Raw genomic sequence first — 19,932 nt, forward strand, 5'->3', positions numbered from 1 at the left:
ATTATTTTTAACAGCCAAGACATGGAAAACCTGATGCGCATCAATTGATAAATGAATAAAGAAGTTGTTATATACATGGGAATATTAATCAGCCATAGAAAAGGAAATCCTGCCATTTGTGACAACAGTGATGGATTTTGAGGGCATTTTGCCAAGTGAAATAAGTCAGAAAGAGAAAAATAGTGTATTTCATAATTTTATAGGGAACCTTAAAAAAATAGAGGAAAAAAGACAAAAGAAAAAAAAAAACCCTCATAGATAAAGAAGCCAGATTTGCGGTTACCAGAGGCAAGGAGTGAAGGTAGGGAGATTGAATAAACATGGTCAGAAGGTCTAAATGTCCAGTTATAAGAGAAGTAAGTATTAGGGGTATAATGTACAGCAGGATGGTCACAGTTAATACTGCTTTATGATATACTTGAAAGGCGTTAAGAGAGTGAATCCTAAGAGTTATCACAGGGAAAAATCTTTTATGTCGTTTTCATTTATTTTATTTTTTGTATCTATATGAGATAATGGATTTTAACTATAGTAATTGTGGTAATCATGTATGTAAGTAAAGTCATTATACTGTATACCTTCAACATTAAAAAAAAAAAAAAAGAATGAGCCTGTTTAAGTAGGGAGTGAAAGGGATCTCTCCAAGAAGAGAGAGCACATACACAGAAGCACTGGGGCCAGGGTACACAGGCACTGAAAGATTTTCAGAGCCGAGGAGTTGAGAAGACTTAAGATTGGATGCCCAGATCATACGGAGTCTTGCTAACTTTTGAAGCGATCTCTTTGGGTATACATTAAAAACTCTTTAGATTTATTTTCTTGATATATAAATAAATAAAGGTTTTTAAAACTATAGAACAGGGGTGTCTAGGTGGCTCAGTTGGCTAAGCATCTGCCTTCAGCTTAGGTCATGATCCCAGATCCTGGGATAGAGTCCCAAGTCAGGATCCCTGCGGGGAGTCTGCTTCTCTGTCTGCCCCCTCTGCTTGTGCATGCTCTCTCTCTTGCTCTCTCTCTCTCTAATAAATAAAATCTTTTTAAAAATAACAAAATTATAGAACAGATTTTGGATAATATAGTCACATCCACATCTTTATTAAGAAGTATATTCCGGAATATTTTCTAATGGCCAATAGAAGACAGAGCCCTTTTTTACTGGACTTTGGCAGGGAAGTCGGGCAACAAGTAGTACGTCTGTCACATCCATGTCCTAAACCTCATAATTTCACCTACCATGTTTTCAGCATATGGTTATCATAGACTGAGGAGAGAGAAAAAGAGGGAAGGGAGAAAGGTAAAAGCAAGAGGAAAATCCCACGTTTGTTTTCTACAAAAGTGTAATGAAAGCATGTCTCTAGGGTTAGGATTCTTTATATTTGCACACAGTCCAGATATGCAGTTCAGTATGGTTCAGTAGCTTAAACTCAGTTGGTAGATATGCAACCTGATTTATGTGTCTGGCATCCATCGTGCCAGAATGTTTCTTGTCACACGTTTCTACTTTCAGATACAGGCAACTAGATATAAATCCTTTCTGAGGAAGTTAAATTTATGTGAACTAGATTATAAAACCTAGATTTTCAAATATCATTTGTAATTGCCTGGATTCCTAAATAGCCTCCCTAGTTTCAGTCTTGGTCCTGAGACAGTCTATTCTCAGCCCACCAGTCACAGTCATTCTTTGACAAAAGAAGTCAGACCAAATCACAGTGTTGTTTAAAACCCAGAAACAACTCCCCACTAGACTCTGAATAAGGGCCAAAATCTTTACAAGGGCCTCCCTGGCTAGTCATGAGATGGCCCCACTCCAACCCTCCTGTCGTTGCCTTCCTGACCTCACCTCCAGCTACACAGGTCCCTTCACTCTTGTTTTAAACTTGCCTGGCACCTTTCCGCTTAACGACTGAGCCACCCAGGCATCCCCAACCCCCGCCAGCACCTTTCCAAAACCACAGGGCCTTTAGACAAGCTCTTCTCTCTGCCTGAGATGTTCTCTCCTCAGAAATCCTCAAGAGTCCCTCCCTCACCTCCTTCAGATCCTTCTCATGATTTCAACTCACTTAAAACTTCATCACATCCCCTTACCCTGCTCTTTTCTTTGCCATATCAGTTTCATCTTCAAACATACTATATAACTTATTGTTTATTGCCAATAGAATGCAATCACCATGAGTCAAGAATCTTTGTCTCTTTTGCTCATGATATACCCCATGCACCTAGAACAGAGTCTGGCATATTTAAATATGCTCAATAAATATTTATTGAATGAACTGCCAAAATAAAATTTTATATAACCAGCTAGGACTAAATATTGGAGTTAGTATCCTTAATTTTGAGCAGAAAGGACACCTGATTTTGAAACTTACATGTTAACTTATTTTCCTTAGATGCAGAACAAAAACATATCTTATTTGAAGGACATGTTAGTATTACTCATCTCACGATCAAAGTGTGTGTGTGCACCATTATTTAAGTATAAATGTAGCAGGAAAACACAGCAAATGTGTTGACTTCACAAAATTACCACAGCAAGGTAATTTAAGAAGAAAGGACAGACTGAGGTCTGTGGAAGATTTATTTCTTTCTAAAATTGGCATAATAATCACAATGGGAACGATTGACTCATCAGATTTCACTTTTCAAAACCAACAGAAGCCAATTGGAGAATTTTCAGAAGGCTGGTATCCTGATAAATTAAAAATCTGTTTTCTCCTTTGAAATTTAAGAGCCACTATTTAAAGGCATAATTGCATATGCCAATAAACAGTCTTATAACAAAGTTCACTCTCTTTGCACTGATGAATAGGAATTGATAATGAATGTACTAGTATTCTTGAAATGTCATCTCTACAAATATGAACTCATGGGAAAATCTGTCCATTTTCAAGGCTAAAGCTTCCTGGTAAAAATTACTTCCTGGTAAAAAAGTTGTGAAAATGTAACAGCTGGATAGCACTGGGTCTCTCATTTATTTCTAACTTGATTATTAACTTAAGAGGACCATGGGAAACGTAAATGATATTACCAAGATTGGTCTGGTGAAGGGTAATGATGGATTAAATACCCTCCTCCTCATCTATTAATGAGAGTCTTTAAAGTAGGAGCTAGATCAGATCAGTCAAGACTTATGGAATATATACTCTGACTACCACTGGGCAGAACCCACTGAGCATACAAAAGAACCACCAGATATAATACGTCAGGTTCGTTTGTATCAAACAAGTACTTTTATTTTGATAGCATTCACATGATCCTGTCGTACTGTAGTGACAGATAATTTGGTCACAAAGATCTGCTTTCAAGAATGCCAAATACAGCACTTCAAGTAAACTTCTACCTGTTAAGCCAATCAAGTATACCAACCTGTACGAGTAAGGTGCTCTCATTATTAAACAGTAGGATTTAAAAAAGAATTTATCATTTCACGAGTTTAGAGTTCTCTTAATAATGGAATTCAGTAATTGTTTATTGAATTAAAGTATATGTAAATGAATCCTTTTGTGTGTCAACAGTATGATGACAGGTAGAACTTTACCACCATCCACCATATAACCTTCATACATCCCATTCAATTATTCATTACTTTGTTCATTCATTGAACAAGTATTTATTAAGTGCCTACTATATGCCAGACACTCTGCTAGGTGCTGGGGAATTAGATATGGATGAAAGAAACAAAGTCCCTGCTCTCAAAAAAAAAATTTTTTTTTAACCAAAAGAAGACAGATAATAAACAACAAACAAAAAACCAAATATTTTCAGATGGTGATAGTGTTATGAAAACAATAAAAAGGGACAATGTTACAGAATGATTGAGAATGGGATGAGGAGAGTCTCCCAGAAATGATTAAAAAAAAAAAAATACTAGTCCACAAAATTAAAAATTCTAACAAAAATGTGTCTTATGCAAGACACACAAAAAAGAATCTACACCTACATACATCAGAGTGAAACTGCTTAACACCAAATAAAAAGAGAAAGCATTAAAAGTCGCAGAGACAAGGACAAATTAGCATCAAAGGAATAGTTAGAATGACAGGTAACTTCTCAAGAGCAACAATGGGGAACAATTGACGGAAAAATCTTCCCTGCACTGAGAGGAAGAGCTGTGTACCTAGAATTCCATACTCAGAAAAGTGTCTTTTAAGAAGAGACTAAGGAGAAATAAATAGAGCTTGGCGGTGCCTGGGTGGCTCAGTTGGTTAAGCGTCTGACTCTTGACAGCGGCTCAGGTCATGATCTCTGTGTTGTGGGATCGAGCCCCATATTGGGCTCTGCACTCAGCGTGGAGTCTGCCTGACGTTCTCTCTCTCCCTCTGCCCCTCCCACCACACACTCTCTCTCTCAAATAAATAAATAAATCTTTAAAAAAAAATAAACATAGTTTCAGGCAAAGGAAAATGGAGAGGTTGCTCTGGCAGCTCTTCAACCAAAGGACTGAAGAATCCACATCGGGCAGAAGGAGAGTTGTTCCAGCCTGAGATGAAATAATGATAGGGTAGAGGTGGGTGGAATTAGAGCGTTTGAAATTATTGTAGGAACCAGAAAGTTTGTTGTTGTTTTTTTTTTTTTTAAGATTTTATTTATTTATTTGACAGACAGCCAGTGAGAGAGGGAACACAGGCAGGGGGAGTGGGAGAGGAAGAAGCAGGCTCCCAGCGGAGGAGCCTGACGTGGGGCTCGATCCCAGGACTCTGGGATCATGCCCTGAGCCGAAGGCAGACGCTTAACGACTGTGCCACCCAGGTGCCCCAGGAACCAGGAAGTTAACGTGGGTATTTCCTAAAGTAAATGTGAATATTTTTAAAAGTAAATATTTTTTAAAAGGGCTAAAAATGAGTAGATTCAAACAAGTAATAACCACAATTATTAAAAATGAGTAAATCTTAAAAAGGGGAAGTAAAGATTTTTAAAAAGGAACATAGATTCCCACCCTTATGATGTGAGAAGCGGTTTTGAAGAATTGCTGATTGAAGAATTGGTCATAGGATGAAAGAAAGATTGTTCTGGGGCGATCTTTATTTGCCTCTCAGTTTGAGCCACAACTGTATACCCACAAACTCTGTACTCTTGGCTTTGTTAGAACTTCTCTGGTCTTGAACAGGTAATCCCCTCATTTCCTGTCATGTCTCGTATTTAAAACGAGATAGTCCTACCTGCAACCAAATAAGCAAAGGTGCTGATAACAAAAGGCAGTAACTGTAAGTCCTTCAGAGTTTGTAAAAGCGTAAAGACGGTTTCGATTTCATACCAGTTGGCCCTCTCTGACTTGTCACAGAGGTTTGCAGTACAGAGGAGTATGTCCTTCAGCCAACCCACCCAGAAGGGGCTTGATCAGCCTCTGAGTGTGTGTGGGGCAGAGTGGTTAGTACAGCCTCACCCCGCAGCCCCCCTTGCCAGCCCGGAGCCTGATGTGATTCCCAGTAGTCGGAATTCCTAATACTGGCCTGGCCACTGGTTTAAATCCAATCCCTGGCTTCCGACAGAACTGCACTCCGGGGAAAAGAAGTGCTTTTTAATACCCTTCTCTTTTGAAAAACCTAGATTATCAGGAAAAAAGACCTCACTATATATATTTCCCATCTCGAAGGGCCAACTTTTAACTTCAAGATGCAAATACAAAGTTTGAATGCCATTTACTCCTGAAAGTCTCAAACCGATCGTTTTCCTCTTTCTGACACCTACCCAGACTTGATTACTACACATCACACAATTATCTCAGGGAGGCACATGAGGAATAGGGGTGACTGACCTCGGCTATGTTACTTAACATCTCTGCACATAATACACGGAATATAATCTTTTATTTAATAAAGATTTTATTTATTTATTTGTCAGAGAGCACAAGCAGGAGGAGCAGCAGGCAGAAGGAGAAGCAGGCTCCCTGCTGAGCAAAGAGCCCGATGCAGGGCTCAATCCCAGGACCCTGAGATCATGACCTGAGCCAAAGGCAGGCACTTAACTGACTGAGCCACCCAAGCATCCCAAACACACAGAATATAAAGAATGTAATATGGCCCTAGCTCTCTCCCTGAGCTCAAAGCCCTGAAGAATAAAGTCACCTCTTTGCTGAAAGAAGGAGAAAAATATATACTAGCAATTTACTTCTAACCAAGCATTGATGGGTGGAAAAAGGTGAAATACCTTTTATAAATTTTCAACAGTGAAATTCATGTGCTAGAAAGAAGGTAGCAGCCAAGTGTTAATTTATCCATGTCCTTCATTCGGCTTGGTTTTATATGGAAGTATCTGTTACAAGAATGAAATGGAATAAATATATAATATTTACATCTTTATAGGTTAAATAGATATGAATGGATGGGTAGGAAGGGAGAGAGGAATGGGGAAGGAAGATACGAAGGGAAGAAGGAAAGAGTTGGAACGATTTAAAATGGCAGTATGCTTGCCATAATTATAAATGATGTAATATTATAACATCAGTACTTTTAGCATATAACTGCTCAAATGAAATCTTTCACATAATTTTGAAATATTTGGTGATAAATCTTTTTTTTTTTAATATTCAGCATCAGAGCATGGCGTTGGACATTGTCTTATCTTTATTACCATGTGTTTAGTCTTTAGATTTTTCTTTGGAATTGGAAAAACGCTAGTAAAGCTTGGGGCAGGCTATACATCATTTACTTTGGAAAAAGTGACTTGAAAATTATTTTTTCCTTTGCGGTTCATGGCAGTATAAGGAGAATGGTGGAAGTTAAGAGGACTTCTGAGATCATCACTAGCCATTGCACAGGGCTTTCTTCATGGTAAACAGAGAATAAAGATAAGCTGGTAATGATGATTCAGGCCCACTAAATGGAGATCCTAAAATCTCCATTCCAGCTCTGCTTTGGGATATAGGCTATTTACATAGGAAATTTTAATAATGAAGTTGAGAAAGGAAAATACCCTACTATATCCTCAGATTCATATTCAGAAATAACAAAAAAAAATACATCTTTTTCCCTAACTGGCTTAAAGGAATGAAAACCACTTGGCCCAGGAGGAAAATGAAAGCATGAATCAGTAAAGGAGAAATGCAAATGGTGTCGGAGCTAGCCAGGTGAATGAATGTGAGCTTTCCCTCACCCATACCACCTACGTAGCGAATACTGTGGGCTCATTGCGTTGGGTTTGGGCTGGTAGCCCATACAATTGTTTTTAATTTGGTTTAAAAAATAATAAAAGGTAGAAAGGTATAATACAAGTATAAAAAGATACCTTCAATGTCTGAAAACTAGGTTCGTGGATTTTGATGATCTGGATCCATCTTGAGCCACAGCCCTCCCCCCCAGAGGTAATCTGGCAGGTGTAATCCCAAAACGCCGAACTGTTTCAAGGTATGTCTCATGTGGTTCTGATGTCTCCTTTCTATGTAGAGAAGTCATTGTGAGAATTTGAAAATGACAGTGCGGGAAAAGTATTAGGAGCTAATTCAAGCATGGTTTCTGGCATGAGCACACACACAATCTATGTTATGCTGTTAACTATATTCCTTATTGTTTCAATTTAAGCTTTAAGCTGTGTTCCGGTTGAATGTAGTGATTGCAGTATTACCAAGTCTGGTTTGTTTTTTGGTTTTGATGCTGTTGTTTGTGGTCATGAAGGAGAAAGAAAACTTTAAACATGAGAAAGTCATCATATTAAAATATGTATGTGTGTATATTGCTCTTTTATTTTTTAAAGTGAAGTTGAAAGGTTTTTTTAAAAAATATATTTTTAAGGACTCTATTTGTCAGGGAAAGAGAGAGAGCACAAGCAGGGGGAGCGGCAGGCAGAGGGAGAAGCAGGTTCCCCGCTGAGCAAGGAGCCCAATGCAGGACTGCATCCCAGGACCCTGGGATCATGATTTGAGCCGAAGGCAGATGCTTAACTGACTGAGCCCCCCAGGTGCCCCTGTATTTCTCTTTTAGTAGTACTAACACCATCATACACATATGCGTTTGGAAGAGTCGACATCAATACTTCTTGACCTTTCTGCAGGTATTTGCAACTTGGTGTATATTGAATCTACCCCTGACTTTTATTAGGTCTCTTTTCCCCCCCTTAAGTCAATTTCATTTCAACAAATCATTTCTATTTGGCCTTTAAGTGGGGGCAATTTTCCATGCAGTCATAGGTCCACTCTAACCAAAAATCTAGTTAAATGGATTCTGGAAACACTTTCAAAGCGATCGGGTATAGGCAGGAGCCAAACAGAAGCCTGCCAGGTTCTTTGTGAGACTTCCACCACGGCAGGCTCACATTCTTTCAAGCTTTAGCCTTTCTGGCCAAGGGATCTCAGAAGGTGGGGAAAGCACTTGATGCAGTTAAAATGGCACTGGGAGTTTACAGAACCACAGTTACTGTGATGCAGCTAAAACAAACAAAAATGTACCTAAGAAATGACATTAACCCTAAGCATTGTAGCAAGAAATTCCCCAAATTTCTAATCAGAGAGCTTTGGAGGAGCCATTTTCTTTGTGGCGGTCCCCATGCTGGGCCCTGCAAGCGGGGCTAACTCACCCACCACCCCACCCACGCTCGTCTCAGATGCTATTGGCACCCCGGGGAATCACCTAAGACACAGACCCTTCCTTTATTCCTCACATGAGCCTAACTGCTGGCTCCTCTTTAGTCCTCACATCAGCTCTTCGTGCCCGCTCTGCCTCCTCCTCTGAGGCCATCTCTCCCGACTTGGAAACCACGGCTCTGCTACCAGGTTCCAGGTGGCCCTTGTCCTCTCCCCTGGCTGTGTCGCAGACAGAAATGAGCTTTTCCTGTTCCTTTCCTGGTCCTGCAAAACCCCAAGCCTCCCCCAGCTCTGTGGCTGGTACTCATCCTGTCTACTCCAGACAAATTTCTAGATCACGCTCTGGTGCTCCTGATGCTCGTGAAATAAGGAAGAAGATATCAGGGCTCTAAGGTTTTCCTTTGAAGTTAGGAGAGAAGGAATGGTGAAGCTGAACCCAGTCTTTGTAATCCCGAGTAACACTGCCCCACCGTATCAGGATAGCAATGAGGCATTCTGGAAGTTGCCATGGAGACCACTCTTGTCTTCTCTTCACTTCTGGAAGCACCAATATACTTCAGAACAACAAATGACTTTAAATTTGCCATCCTTCCTAGAAACAGGTTAAATTATGTGTGGCGTTCATGCCAGCTCTTCCCCAAACCTCTGGTTTTTCCTAGACACCCAGCTGGACTGCCTTTCCATGATGCTAGTCCCAGCCAGTAAAATGGGGCAGAGGTGACATGTTGTCAATGCCCGACCAAGACTTTGGAGAAGCAGGTGTGCCTCTTTCACACTCTCCCTGCCTGTCTGCTGGGTGTAAGTGGTGAAGAGGCCCAGCACAAGGAGGAAGCATAAATGGAGGATGAAATTCTCTGAAATGCTAAATGAAAGAAAATTGCCCACCAAAAAGACCTACATTGGCCTGTTAAGTGAGCAAAAGCCTCTATTGTGTTTAAGCCATTATTCCTTCTGGGGTTTATTTGGCACTGGAGCCAGGCCTATACTACCACATGCAACCAGTATTTTATGTTTTAGAGCATTAAATCATTCGAATGCCAGAATTCTGGGCCTTCGTCCTGGAAAATACAAGAGGGACTAGTGGAAGGAACAATAACGTGAATAACTACAAACATTTACTGCATATGTAACCATGTGCCGAGCCCCGTGTTAAACGTGCTACACGTACAGTCTCATTTAATTTCATTTATTCCTCGTGGCAACTTTAGGTAACAGTACTATTATTATCCCCATTACTCAGATATGAAAACTGAGGCCAGGTTATAGTAACTCAGGAAGCCGTGATTCAAATCTGTTGACTCCATAGCCCCAGCTCTGGCTGAGTACTCAGTACTGTGTACTGGGCACTTTGTATAATTTTATCTTCACAGTGCCTTGTAAAATAAGCTGTCTTATCTCCATTTTAAAGATGAAGAAGCTGAGGTTTAAGGCTTTATCCAACTAGCAAATTTCAGGCCAAGGTCTGTGTGGCTCAGAAGCTCATTTTTCTTCCATCACACCTTGAGATCAGAATATAGAGGGGAGAGGTCATTTGGGTTGAGTTTCCCTCCAGTTGTCTTAGAGGTTAATCCTTTGGCTCTAAGACCATGTGACCACTCTAATCACCACTATTTATCTACTTTGGAGATACTGGGATTTCTGCCAGGTAACGTTCACCAGATTCCCCCAGCATGTCACTGAGGCTATTTTTCACTCTGGCTCAGCCTAAATATCCGCTGGCCCATCCGCTAGCCCATCCGCTAGCCCAGCCTGAAGACAGGGACAGTTCCTTCAGCCAGGGTTGGATCAGTCATGTTCAGGCCTAAATGTAGACTGGAAGCCAGTGGCATGGAAGCACATTTTTTAATGAATAAAGGGTTTATGCACAGGGAGTTATAGTAGAGCCCAATCCACAAATCTACCTCAGAAACTCCTGAAGTCAAGGAGGGCCACCAGGAACCTTATTTTTATAAATACCTCTCGATCCGCTGACGAAAGTACCATGGGAATGTCAGAGCTGGTCAGGACACTGGAACTGACTTCAACAGAGACGGAGAGAGGGGAACTGGCCTCCTGGCCCCTAGAAGGGCTAGTTGACAGAGCAAGGAATCCCTGGAGACCCCATCCCATTTCTTCTCCCTCCTGACTTCCCTTGGAGGATTACTGGCATATCTATAGTCCGTATTTAGGGGAATGGTCAGTGTTCACAGTGGGACAAGATGGTGGCATCAATAACCTCCTGGCCTATGGCATGAACCCAAAGATCAAGGCCAAGGAGCCATAGTCTCATTCATCCATTCAGTCAACAGACATCCGTAGTTGAGAGAAAGCACCGGAGTCCCTGAAGGAGCCAGAGCTTGTCTGCAGTGCAGAGCCTGCTGAGTCACAGTGGGGACTGCAGAGGAACTGCAGGAGGCTGCCGGGTGCCCAGGGGAGTGGGCCCATCATGTTTTCAGGTTTCCCATGTATGGTCCCAGAGTTTCAGGAGAGGCAGGAAGAGAGGGTTGCCGGAAGATCACACTCTTCCGCATGGAGAATCAGGAGAACACATGGGGGCGTGGGAAGGGCAGCACCCACTTTCCTTGGAGCCATGCATATCCATTCAACAGATGGTAGACAGAGTGAGTCTCTCCTAATACCTGTCTCATCATGTCATCATTCCCTGACTTTCAGTTGCTCTTGGGATTAAGACTAAACTCATTACTGTGGCCTACTATAAGCCCAGTTTATTCCATATGCCTCCCCTCCATACTCTCTGGAGCTCAGAGTATGATTATTTTATAGCCTATAAACACCATGACTAAATTCATGTCTCTTCACTCACCATTTTATATTGCACTTAAGTTATTTGCCTGACATAGAGGTGCTCAACCAGTGTTGGTGGTTGGTTGGTTGGCTGGTTGGTTGATGAGTGACTGCCTGAAGACACAATATTCTAGCAACAAAATTAGGCAGGTGCTGGAACAAATCACTTCTGTGATGGTAGCCCAAGCCCTTATTACCCCCATGGTTGGGAGAGCATGAGAGGACACAGATCAGACCCCAATGTTAAAGGTTAAAAGGAACAAGGGCTTCCATCAAAGACTTACCAAGAGACATACCATCAGAAGTGTTTCACTAATTCATATGGGTTTTAGAAAGAGGTGGGAAATAGGACAACAATTGAACATAATAAATGATATTTCATTCATCATGTAACCTTAAAATGACTCGGAGGAACACCACCAACTAGATTTTTCAGTTCCCTCCCTTCTGCAGGGATGGTACAACCCAGGGTCAAGAAAATGAGGTGGCAGTCCTGAGTAAATTAGGGTTGCCCTCTGCCAACAGGATGCCAGGCGATCCAGTATGTCTAGGGAGGTTTTAGGAGATAGCCTTGGTCAGGGCTCCCTGTCAAGTAGGATCGGGCCACCGCCGTCAGTGGGAGAAAAGCTGATCTCATTTCTGCTAGCACTGCCTACGTGACCATTTTCATTTCGGTTCTTTCCCTGTCGTGGTAGGCTACACACCAGTCTCCCCCGAGGCGGACTTTGAACATAGCATACCCGGGGGAAGCATAAAAAAAGGACAAGCGGTGAGGAAGGCAGGGCACCGGAGTCAGATTGGTGAGGATTAAGTGCAACCCACAGTGCTCCTGGGGAATAAGGAAGTTCTCCCCCGATAATAAAAAGGGGGAACACTGGCTCTGGATTTAAGGCAGTTGCGATAAGAAACTACCGACACCTGTGAGTGGAGCGCTTGCCGGTGAAAGCCGTGGGGTCGGACGTGGGTTCATGTGTACACAGACTCCTGCAAAGGCTTCTCCCGAGCATCACCGTCTTTTAACTGAAGAATGTTAAGAGTCAGCATGAGAGCGACGCTGTTTATAAGGAAGCAGTTTTTGGCTGCATTTCCCAGTGCTGGTACCGCAGCAACATGCTAACTGCCGGGCCTACCCTTGGACCCTTAGCCCCACAGACGAGCCACTGTTGTGCGGGAGACTGGCCGTGGAAGCCACAGACGCTGTGTGGTAGAGGGAAAGATTTACCACAGATTCGGTGAGCTTTGCTCTTGACGAAGCTCACGGTTTGTTTTCAACATAGGATTTTCACAATTATTATCTCAAGCTCCTACTGTCTCCTGCTTACTAAGAAATTCTATTTGAAAAAATTTATTTTGAATGTTTCCACTTTTTAAGAGTCCATATCAATTATTTAGGGGATGAATTATCAGTTTTGAAGCTTACGCATGGTAAAAAACAATAGAAGCTTATTTGGGAGAAAACAGAACGAGAATGAGCCAGTAAAACAAAAAAATTAAAAATAAATCAACATAGGAGATTTGTAGAAGAGGAAATTGTTTGAAATTGCATAGCAAACTTTAGAGGCCAAATTTTGTCTACGGAGACCTGGGCCACCCTGGCGGTCCCGCCTTGCTGGATAGGTTTATTGCTGTTGGGACAGAGAGCGTGGAATACAGGTAGCTGTGAATTCTGCTAACACAGACTCAGGGCCTAGAGCCAGCTTCTTACCCTGCATGCTCCGAAGAATCACCTGGGGGGCTTTGAAACCCACAGTACTGAAGCATTACCAGTGGAGACCCAGATCTCGTTCTTCCGGGGCAGGTCATCAGTATTGTTCGTAAAGCTCCCCAGGCGGTTCCACTGTGAGCTAAGACTAGGACGCCCTGGGCTCAGAATGGAAGATACAGTGAAGGAAGGCAGACACGGAGACAGAGACAGGGAGAGAACACACCGCTGGGCGTACGTTCTCCACTCGGCTCAGAGGCCAGCAAGAACAACAAACCCACTGTCACCATTAAATGTCTCACCAAGCAATTTATGTAATGTCTAGTGTTCATGAAACTAACGTACTTAGAGCAGTCTTACACTTCTGGATTGTGTCTCTAAGTATTGGAGGTAATTTTAACTGCTAAGCTTATATTAAATTCATTTCATAATAGTCACGTTTGATATTATCCACAACCCCCTCTCTCATCATTCTGGTGAATGAGCGGTGACTCAAGCGATCACATCCACTTACTTTAATTCCTTGTAATCCGTAGCCAGGGGCTCCAGGAGGGCCAGGCAAGCCTTTCTGCCCAATATCTCCCTGTCGGAAGACGGAGAGAATTTGAAGAGAAGTATGAGAAGATTTAGGACGAAACGATGTATTACTGCTCTTGGCTTCCTTCTTACTTAGGTCCGATCAGGACCTAATCTATGTGCCCCATGAAGCTGTATCATACCTTACATAAAGCAGGGTTTTCCCCAAATATTCAGCCACAGAGCCCTTGAAAAATCTTATGCATAATCCAAATATAAGTGAAAAGGCAAAGCAGAGCTGCTTGGCCTAAGAGGAAAGGTTGGCCTGGTGGCCCTGTCTGCTTGGGCTCTTCTAGCTGCCCCCCACCAACGCCTAGAACACCAAGGGTGTGAAGACCACTCCCACACAATTCTGTGTGGCCTCTACTGTGTTTCTCCATTTCTATATGGAGTGCTATTCACGGGGGTTGCAGTGAAAGGTTTAGTGGATCAGTCTTGAGTTTTTAAGAAAATAGGTAAATGAAGCAGAAAGTACCTCATTTCCGGTATGTGTTTTCTACAGCATGAGTGAACTCCATGCTTCTTGAGGACAGACTTCTGTGGTCAAATGAGATTGGAAAATGTTCTACACATGGGCATGCCTCTCCTTGGAGATCCCTAGTGCCTACAGGCCTACCTGGTTTCCTTGTGCGTCACTTAGGCTTCCCAGATACTGCTTTTTCTCAGATCGAAGGTTTGTGGCCACGCCGTGTTAAGCAAGTATATCCATGCCATTTTTCCAACAGCATTTGCTCACTCCCTGTCTCTGTGTAACATTCTGGTAATTCTCACAATATTTCAGGCTTTTTCATGATTATTTTTCTAATGATGACCTCTGATCAGTGATCTTTGATGTTACTATCGTAATTGTTTCAGGGCACCATTAACCGCACCCCTTTCAGATAACAAACTTAATCTACAAACATCGTGTTCTGATTCTTCCACCAACTGGGGCATTCCCTGTCTCCCTCCTCTCAGACCTCCCTATTCCTTGAGACACAACAACAGTGAAATAAGACTAACTAATAACCCTACAATGTCCTCTAAGTGTTCGAGTGAAAGGAAGAGTCACACATTTCTCACTTTAAATAAAAAGCTAGAAGTGATTAAGCTTAGTGAGGAAGCCATGTCAAAAGCCAAGATAGGCCAAAAGCTAGGCCTCTTGCACTGAACAGTTAACCAAGTTGTGAAAGCAAAGGAAAAGTTCTTGAAGGAAATGAAAAGTGCTACTCCGGCGAACTCACGAAGGATAAGAAAGCAGAACAGCCTTACTGCTGATATGAAGAACGTTTTAGTGGTCTCAGTAGATCAAACCAGCCGTAACTTTCCCTTAAGCCAAAGCCTAATCCAGAGCAAGGCCCTTACTCTCTTCAATTTTATGAAGGCTGGGAGAGGTGAGGAAGCTTCAGAAGCAGGTTTGAAGCTAGCAGAGTGTGGCTCATGAGGAAAGAAATCTTCTCCGTGACGTAAAAGTACAAGGTGAACAGCAGGTGCTGATAAAGGTGTCCAGAAGATCTAGGTCAGAGAGTAAACGAAGGGGGCTGCCCTGAACAACAGACTGTCAGCGTAGATGAAACAGCTTCATATTGGAAGAAGACGCCATCTAGGACTTTCATAGCTAGAAAGAAGTCAATGGCTGGCTTCAAAGCTGCAAAGGACAGGCTGACCATCTTGTTAGGGCCGAATGCAGCTGGTGACTTTAAGTTGAAGGCAGTGCTCATTTACCAGTTCATAAATCCGGGGGCCCTTAAGAATTATGCCAAATCTACTTGGCTTATGTTCTATAAAGAGAACAGCAAAGCCCAGATGATAGCACATCTGTTTACAACATGGTTTACTGAATATTTTAAACCTACTGTTGAGACTTACTGCTCAGAAAAAAAGATTATTTTCAAAATATCAACAATGCACATGGTCACCCAAGAGCTCTTGGTGGAGAAGGACGACGAGATTAATGTCATGCCTGCTAACACAGCATCCATTTGTAGCCCATGGATCAAAGAGTAATTCCGATTTTCAAGTCTTACTTAAGAAATATATTTCATAAGAAATGTGAAGAATTATTGAAATGACAACAAAGAATTTAGAATATTACATAAACTTAGTTGATAAAGCAGTGGCAGGATTTGAGAGGAACAACCCCAATTTTGAAAGAAGTTCCATTCTGGGTAAAATGCTATCTAACGGATGCCGCAAAGAAATCATTTGTGAAAGGAAAAGTCAACCAAGGTGGCAAACTTCACTGTGGTCTTATGTTCAGAAACTGCCACAGCCACCCCAACCCCCAACAGTCACCACCTTCGTCAGTCAGCAGCCATCCACATGGAGGCAAGACCCCCCAATGGCAAAAAGATGACAGCTTGCTGACAAGTCGGATGATGGTTGGCATTTTTAACCAGAAGGTGATTTTAAGTAAGGTATACTCATTAGGGGGTTTTTTGTTTTTGTTGTTTTGTTGGTTTTTTTTTTTAAAGATTTGTTTATTTATTTATTTGACAGAGAGAGCACAAGTAGGCAGAACGGCAGGCAGAGGGAGAGGGAGAAGCAGGCTCTCCACTGAGCAGGGAGCCCAACACAGGGCTCGATCCCAAGATCATGACCTGAGCCGAAGGCAGATGCTTAACTAAGGCACCCAGGCACCCCTATTTATTGGCTTTTTTTAGACATAATTCTATTGCACCTTTAATAGACTAGAATATAATGGTAACATAATTTTATATGCACTGAGAAACCAAAAAATTCATTGGACTCTCTCTTGTGGTATTTACTTTATTGTGGTAGTCTGGACCTGAACCTGCAATGTCTCTAAGGTATGCCCATAGAAATATATATTTAAGCCTCTAAGAAGTCCCACAATAGATTCATGTAACTTTGTTTATTCCAAAAGTTCCCTAATTAACATTTGGTGGAACAGGCTTTGAGAAAGTTACTGCGTAAGTCAGCCTTTTTTCTTTCCACTACAGAAAAAAAAGCTTTACTTTTTTTCTAATGGTAAGAGGAACACCTGCTCATTGAAAAAAAAATTTTTAAACAGAAATAAAGATGACCACAATGAAGAAAAAACAGACCCTTCTTTCCACCACCCAGTGATAACTACTAACATCTTGGGAGTATCTTCATCCATGTAAAGTGACCCAGACAGTTAAGAAAGCACCCACTGCCAAAATGAAGTCGATGGACCAAAAAAGATAAACTAAGAATCTTGGTGACTCGGGGATCCTCAGTAAGATCTTTGACTCATAGGGAGGGCCTTTTCCTGTCCTCTCTGATAACGGGGCTCTAATTCACTTCTGTGCATTTTGGTCATGAGCATACGTATCTGAAATTTGAATTTGTAACGAGTGGCTCATTGACACCCGTTTTCCCTCTGAACATGCCTGATACTTCTTTATTTTAGTTTTTGAACAAATCCAAGAATTATTTGTTGAGCATATGAACCAGCAGTGAAAACAGGGCTTCTGAAGCTCTGCACTACTCCCGCCTTGAGCTGGAGAGCTCTTCATGATGGCGGCTGTCCTGCGCACCTCAGAATGTTAGCAGCCCCGGCCCCTTCCCACTAGATGCTGGTGGCCCTCCTCCCCCTGTTGTGACACCCAAAAATGATTCCAGACATCGCCAAACGTCCCCCGGGGGCAAACCAGGGAGGCTAAGATCTCCTTCACTGAAAAACACTGGATTATAAGAAGGAAAGGATGAATAATCACCAGATTGGAGATGACAGAAGAGAGAAATAGAAATAAGAGCAAAGGAAGCCCAAGGAACTTTCTCTCACCTTCCATGGGGACAATATATTTAGACCCTTGCCCTGAGGCCCTGACGGAGTGGACTATGCACACCTAACACAAGAGATAGTTTAGCGTGCATTCTGTTAAAAGGCCCGCTGAGGTGCCTCTGACCAGAGTAAAAACGTGCTCCTTAATGATGGCACGGCCCCTAAGAAACCTGGAAATATTTTGAGCATTTTGCAACTGCTTTCTTAACAGACACTTTCTAATTCTATAAATGGCTTTATGCACTTAAATGATCTATTTTACTGAAAGCTACATAATATGAGAAAATATGACTTTTCATCAGCTCTCAAGAAAAAATAAGTCAACACTAAAATAAACCTTTGCTATGAAGTTAATGCTCACTTGGTTAGCACGGATGGTACCTGATCTTCACACAGCACAGACTTCAGACTCACCTTGGGCCCTTGGGTTCCTATGCCCCGAGGCCCAGCAGGGCCTGGGGGGCCTCTGACACCAGGCTCTCCCTGAAAAGACACAATGAACACAATGAATGACAAATTAGTGATTTTTTTTTAAAGATTTTATTTATTTATTTGAGAGAGAGCGAGAGTAAGGGAAAAACAGACTCCATGTTGAGCAGTAAGCCCGAGTGGGGCTGGATACCAGGACCCTGGGATCATGATCTGAGCCTAAGGCAGACGTTTAAACGACTGAGCCACCCAGGCCCCTGACAAGTTAGTGATTTAAAACAAACAACAACAACAACAAAAGCCTTTATGTTGTATAGTTTATATTAAATGTCATATTTCATATTAAAAATTTTATACAAACTTTCATACATAAAATGTATTTTAAAACCCAAACCCTGGAATTTGATTAAGATATTGAGCCCTTTCCTCCCGGATCACTTTCCTGTACTTGACAAAGGGAGTGTTATCGCCCTTTGTTTTCATTTCTTATTGCCATTTAAGTAATCTCCCAGCCAACTGATACGGGTCCATTTCAAAGCAATCAAGTCACTTCTGACAACCTTAAAAGGTACTTTTTTCAGGCCCTTTGCTGGAATTTGGGAAAGTGCCACCATTGTGAGTGCAGGGAGAAAGAAGAGACAAGAATAAAAAGAAACCATTGAAAGCTCCAACCCCATCCTGAACCAGCTGCTCTTACTATTTCATGCAACAAAAATTATGCTATTTGGGGTTGAGGATGAACTTTGTGATACTTCTGCCCTAAAAGTAGTCGCTGCTACAGGATAAGCTCTATACACGCTTTCCAGATTCCCCAAAGCCTTTTAGGACAGGCAAGTAGCCCAGAAAAGCGGTAGGGCCTGATTAGGTTAGCTCAGGCCCTGTGGTTAGATCTATGTGAGATGTGGATGACAGGAAGAAGCAGAGAAACGAAAATCTCTTCATTAGCCACCTTCTCTGTACCCAGAACTATGCTGCGCATGTCCATATAGGCTATTGGGTGTAATTTAGTACTCACGACAACCCTACGTTCTAGCAGTGACTAACTCACCTAATATCTCTGAACCACAGTACATTCATCAGATATATACAAAATCATACTTACATTTCCTGGGGATGACAGTGAATAGGACAAAGAATGTGAGTGTCTCTATCACAATGTCTATCAAATGTCTAGACACTGTGATAGAGACACACAATCTATTGTATTGTGACCACCACCGCGTAATACACAATACGTAAACACAATGGTTTACCCAGAACCATTCAATGTTTTATGAAAAATAATTGTCTTCTTTGCCTGGGTACTGTGAACCCCACCCCAGATACAGTGGCTCCCTCTCTTGTGCCATTTTGTCTATCTAGCTGAGTAGGCACTTGGGAAGTATTAACTCCTCACCCCAGCTGGGCTTTTGGGTTATTTAAAGACTTATTTATTTATTTTAGAGAAAGAGAAAGCAGGAGTGGGAGGGACAGAAGGAGAGACTCTCAAGCAGACTCCATGCTGAGCATAGAGCCCAACATGGGGCTCGATCCCAGGACCCTGAGATCATGACCTAAGCTAAAACGAAGAGTCAGACGCTCAACTGACTGAGCCACCCAGGCGGCCCACCCCAGCTGTTTCATTTAAGAGGGAGCTAAAGTTAGTCTAAAGCTGGACAGCTATTGAAAAGCAGGACTAGGAGGATGTGGGGAAGGAGGAACCCTCATAAGCTGCTGGTACAGACAGTTTGGAAAACAGTTTGGCAGTTTTTTTTTGTTTTTTTTTTTTAAGATTTTATTTATTTATTTGACAGAGAGAGAGGCAGCGAAAGAGGGAACACCAGCAGGGGGAGTGGGAGAGGGAGAAGCAGGCTTCCCGCCGAGCAGGGAGTCTGATGCTGGGCTCGATTCCAGGACCCTGGGATCATGACCTGAACCGAAGACAGATGCTTAACGGCTGAGCCACTCAGGCGCCCCAGTTTGGCAGTTTCTTAAAAAGTTCAACATCGATTTACGGTATACTAGCAATTTCACTCCTGTACGCAAGGGAAATGAAAACGTGTGTCCACACAAAGACTTACACATGAATGCTCTTAGCAGAATTATTCAGAATAGCTAAAAACTAGAAACAACTTAAATGCCCATTAACTGAAACATGGATAGACAAAAGGTGGTGTACTCAGCGATGAAAAGGAACAG

At 42.1% G+C, this 19,932-nt stretch overlaps 1 protein-coding gene across 1 annotated transcript in view; it reads right to left on the bottom strand.

Moving 5' to 3' along the window:
* COL28A1 (collagen type XXVIII alpha 1 chain) overlaps positions 1-19,932 on the bottom strand; it is a 157,927-nt gene that overhangs the window by 43,728 nt on the left and 94,267 nt on the right. The window contains exons 26-27 of the mRNA XM_057304177.1: positions 17,740-17,808; positions 13,513-13,581 (exon numbers count right to left, since the gene is read on the bottom strand). Of these exons, the coding sequence (XP_057160160.1) occupies positions 13,513-13,581; positions 17,740-17,808 (138 nt within the window). The remainder of the gene's footprint in view (positions 1-13,512; positions 13,582-17,739; positions 17,809-19,932) is intronic.

This window comes from Ursus arctos, unplaced genomic scaffold (genome assembly GCF_023065955.2).
Source record: "Ursus arctos isolate Adak ecotype North America unplaced genomic scaffold, UrsArc2.0 scaffold_3, whole genome shotgun sequence".
In the NCBI taxonomy this organism is placed as follows: Eukaryota; Metazoa; Chordata; class Mammalia; order Carnivora; family Ursidae; genus Ursus; species Ursus arctos.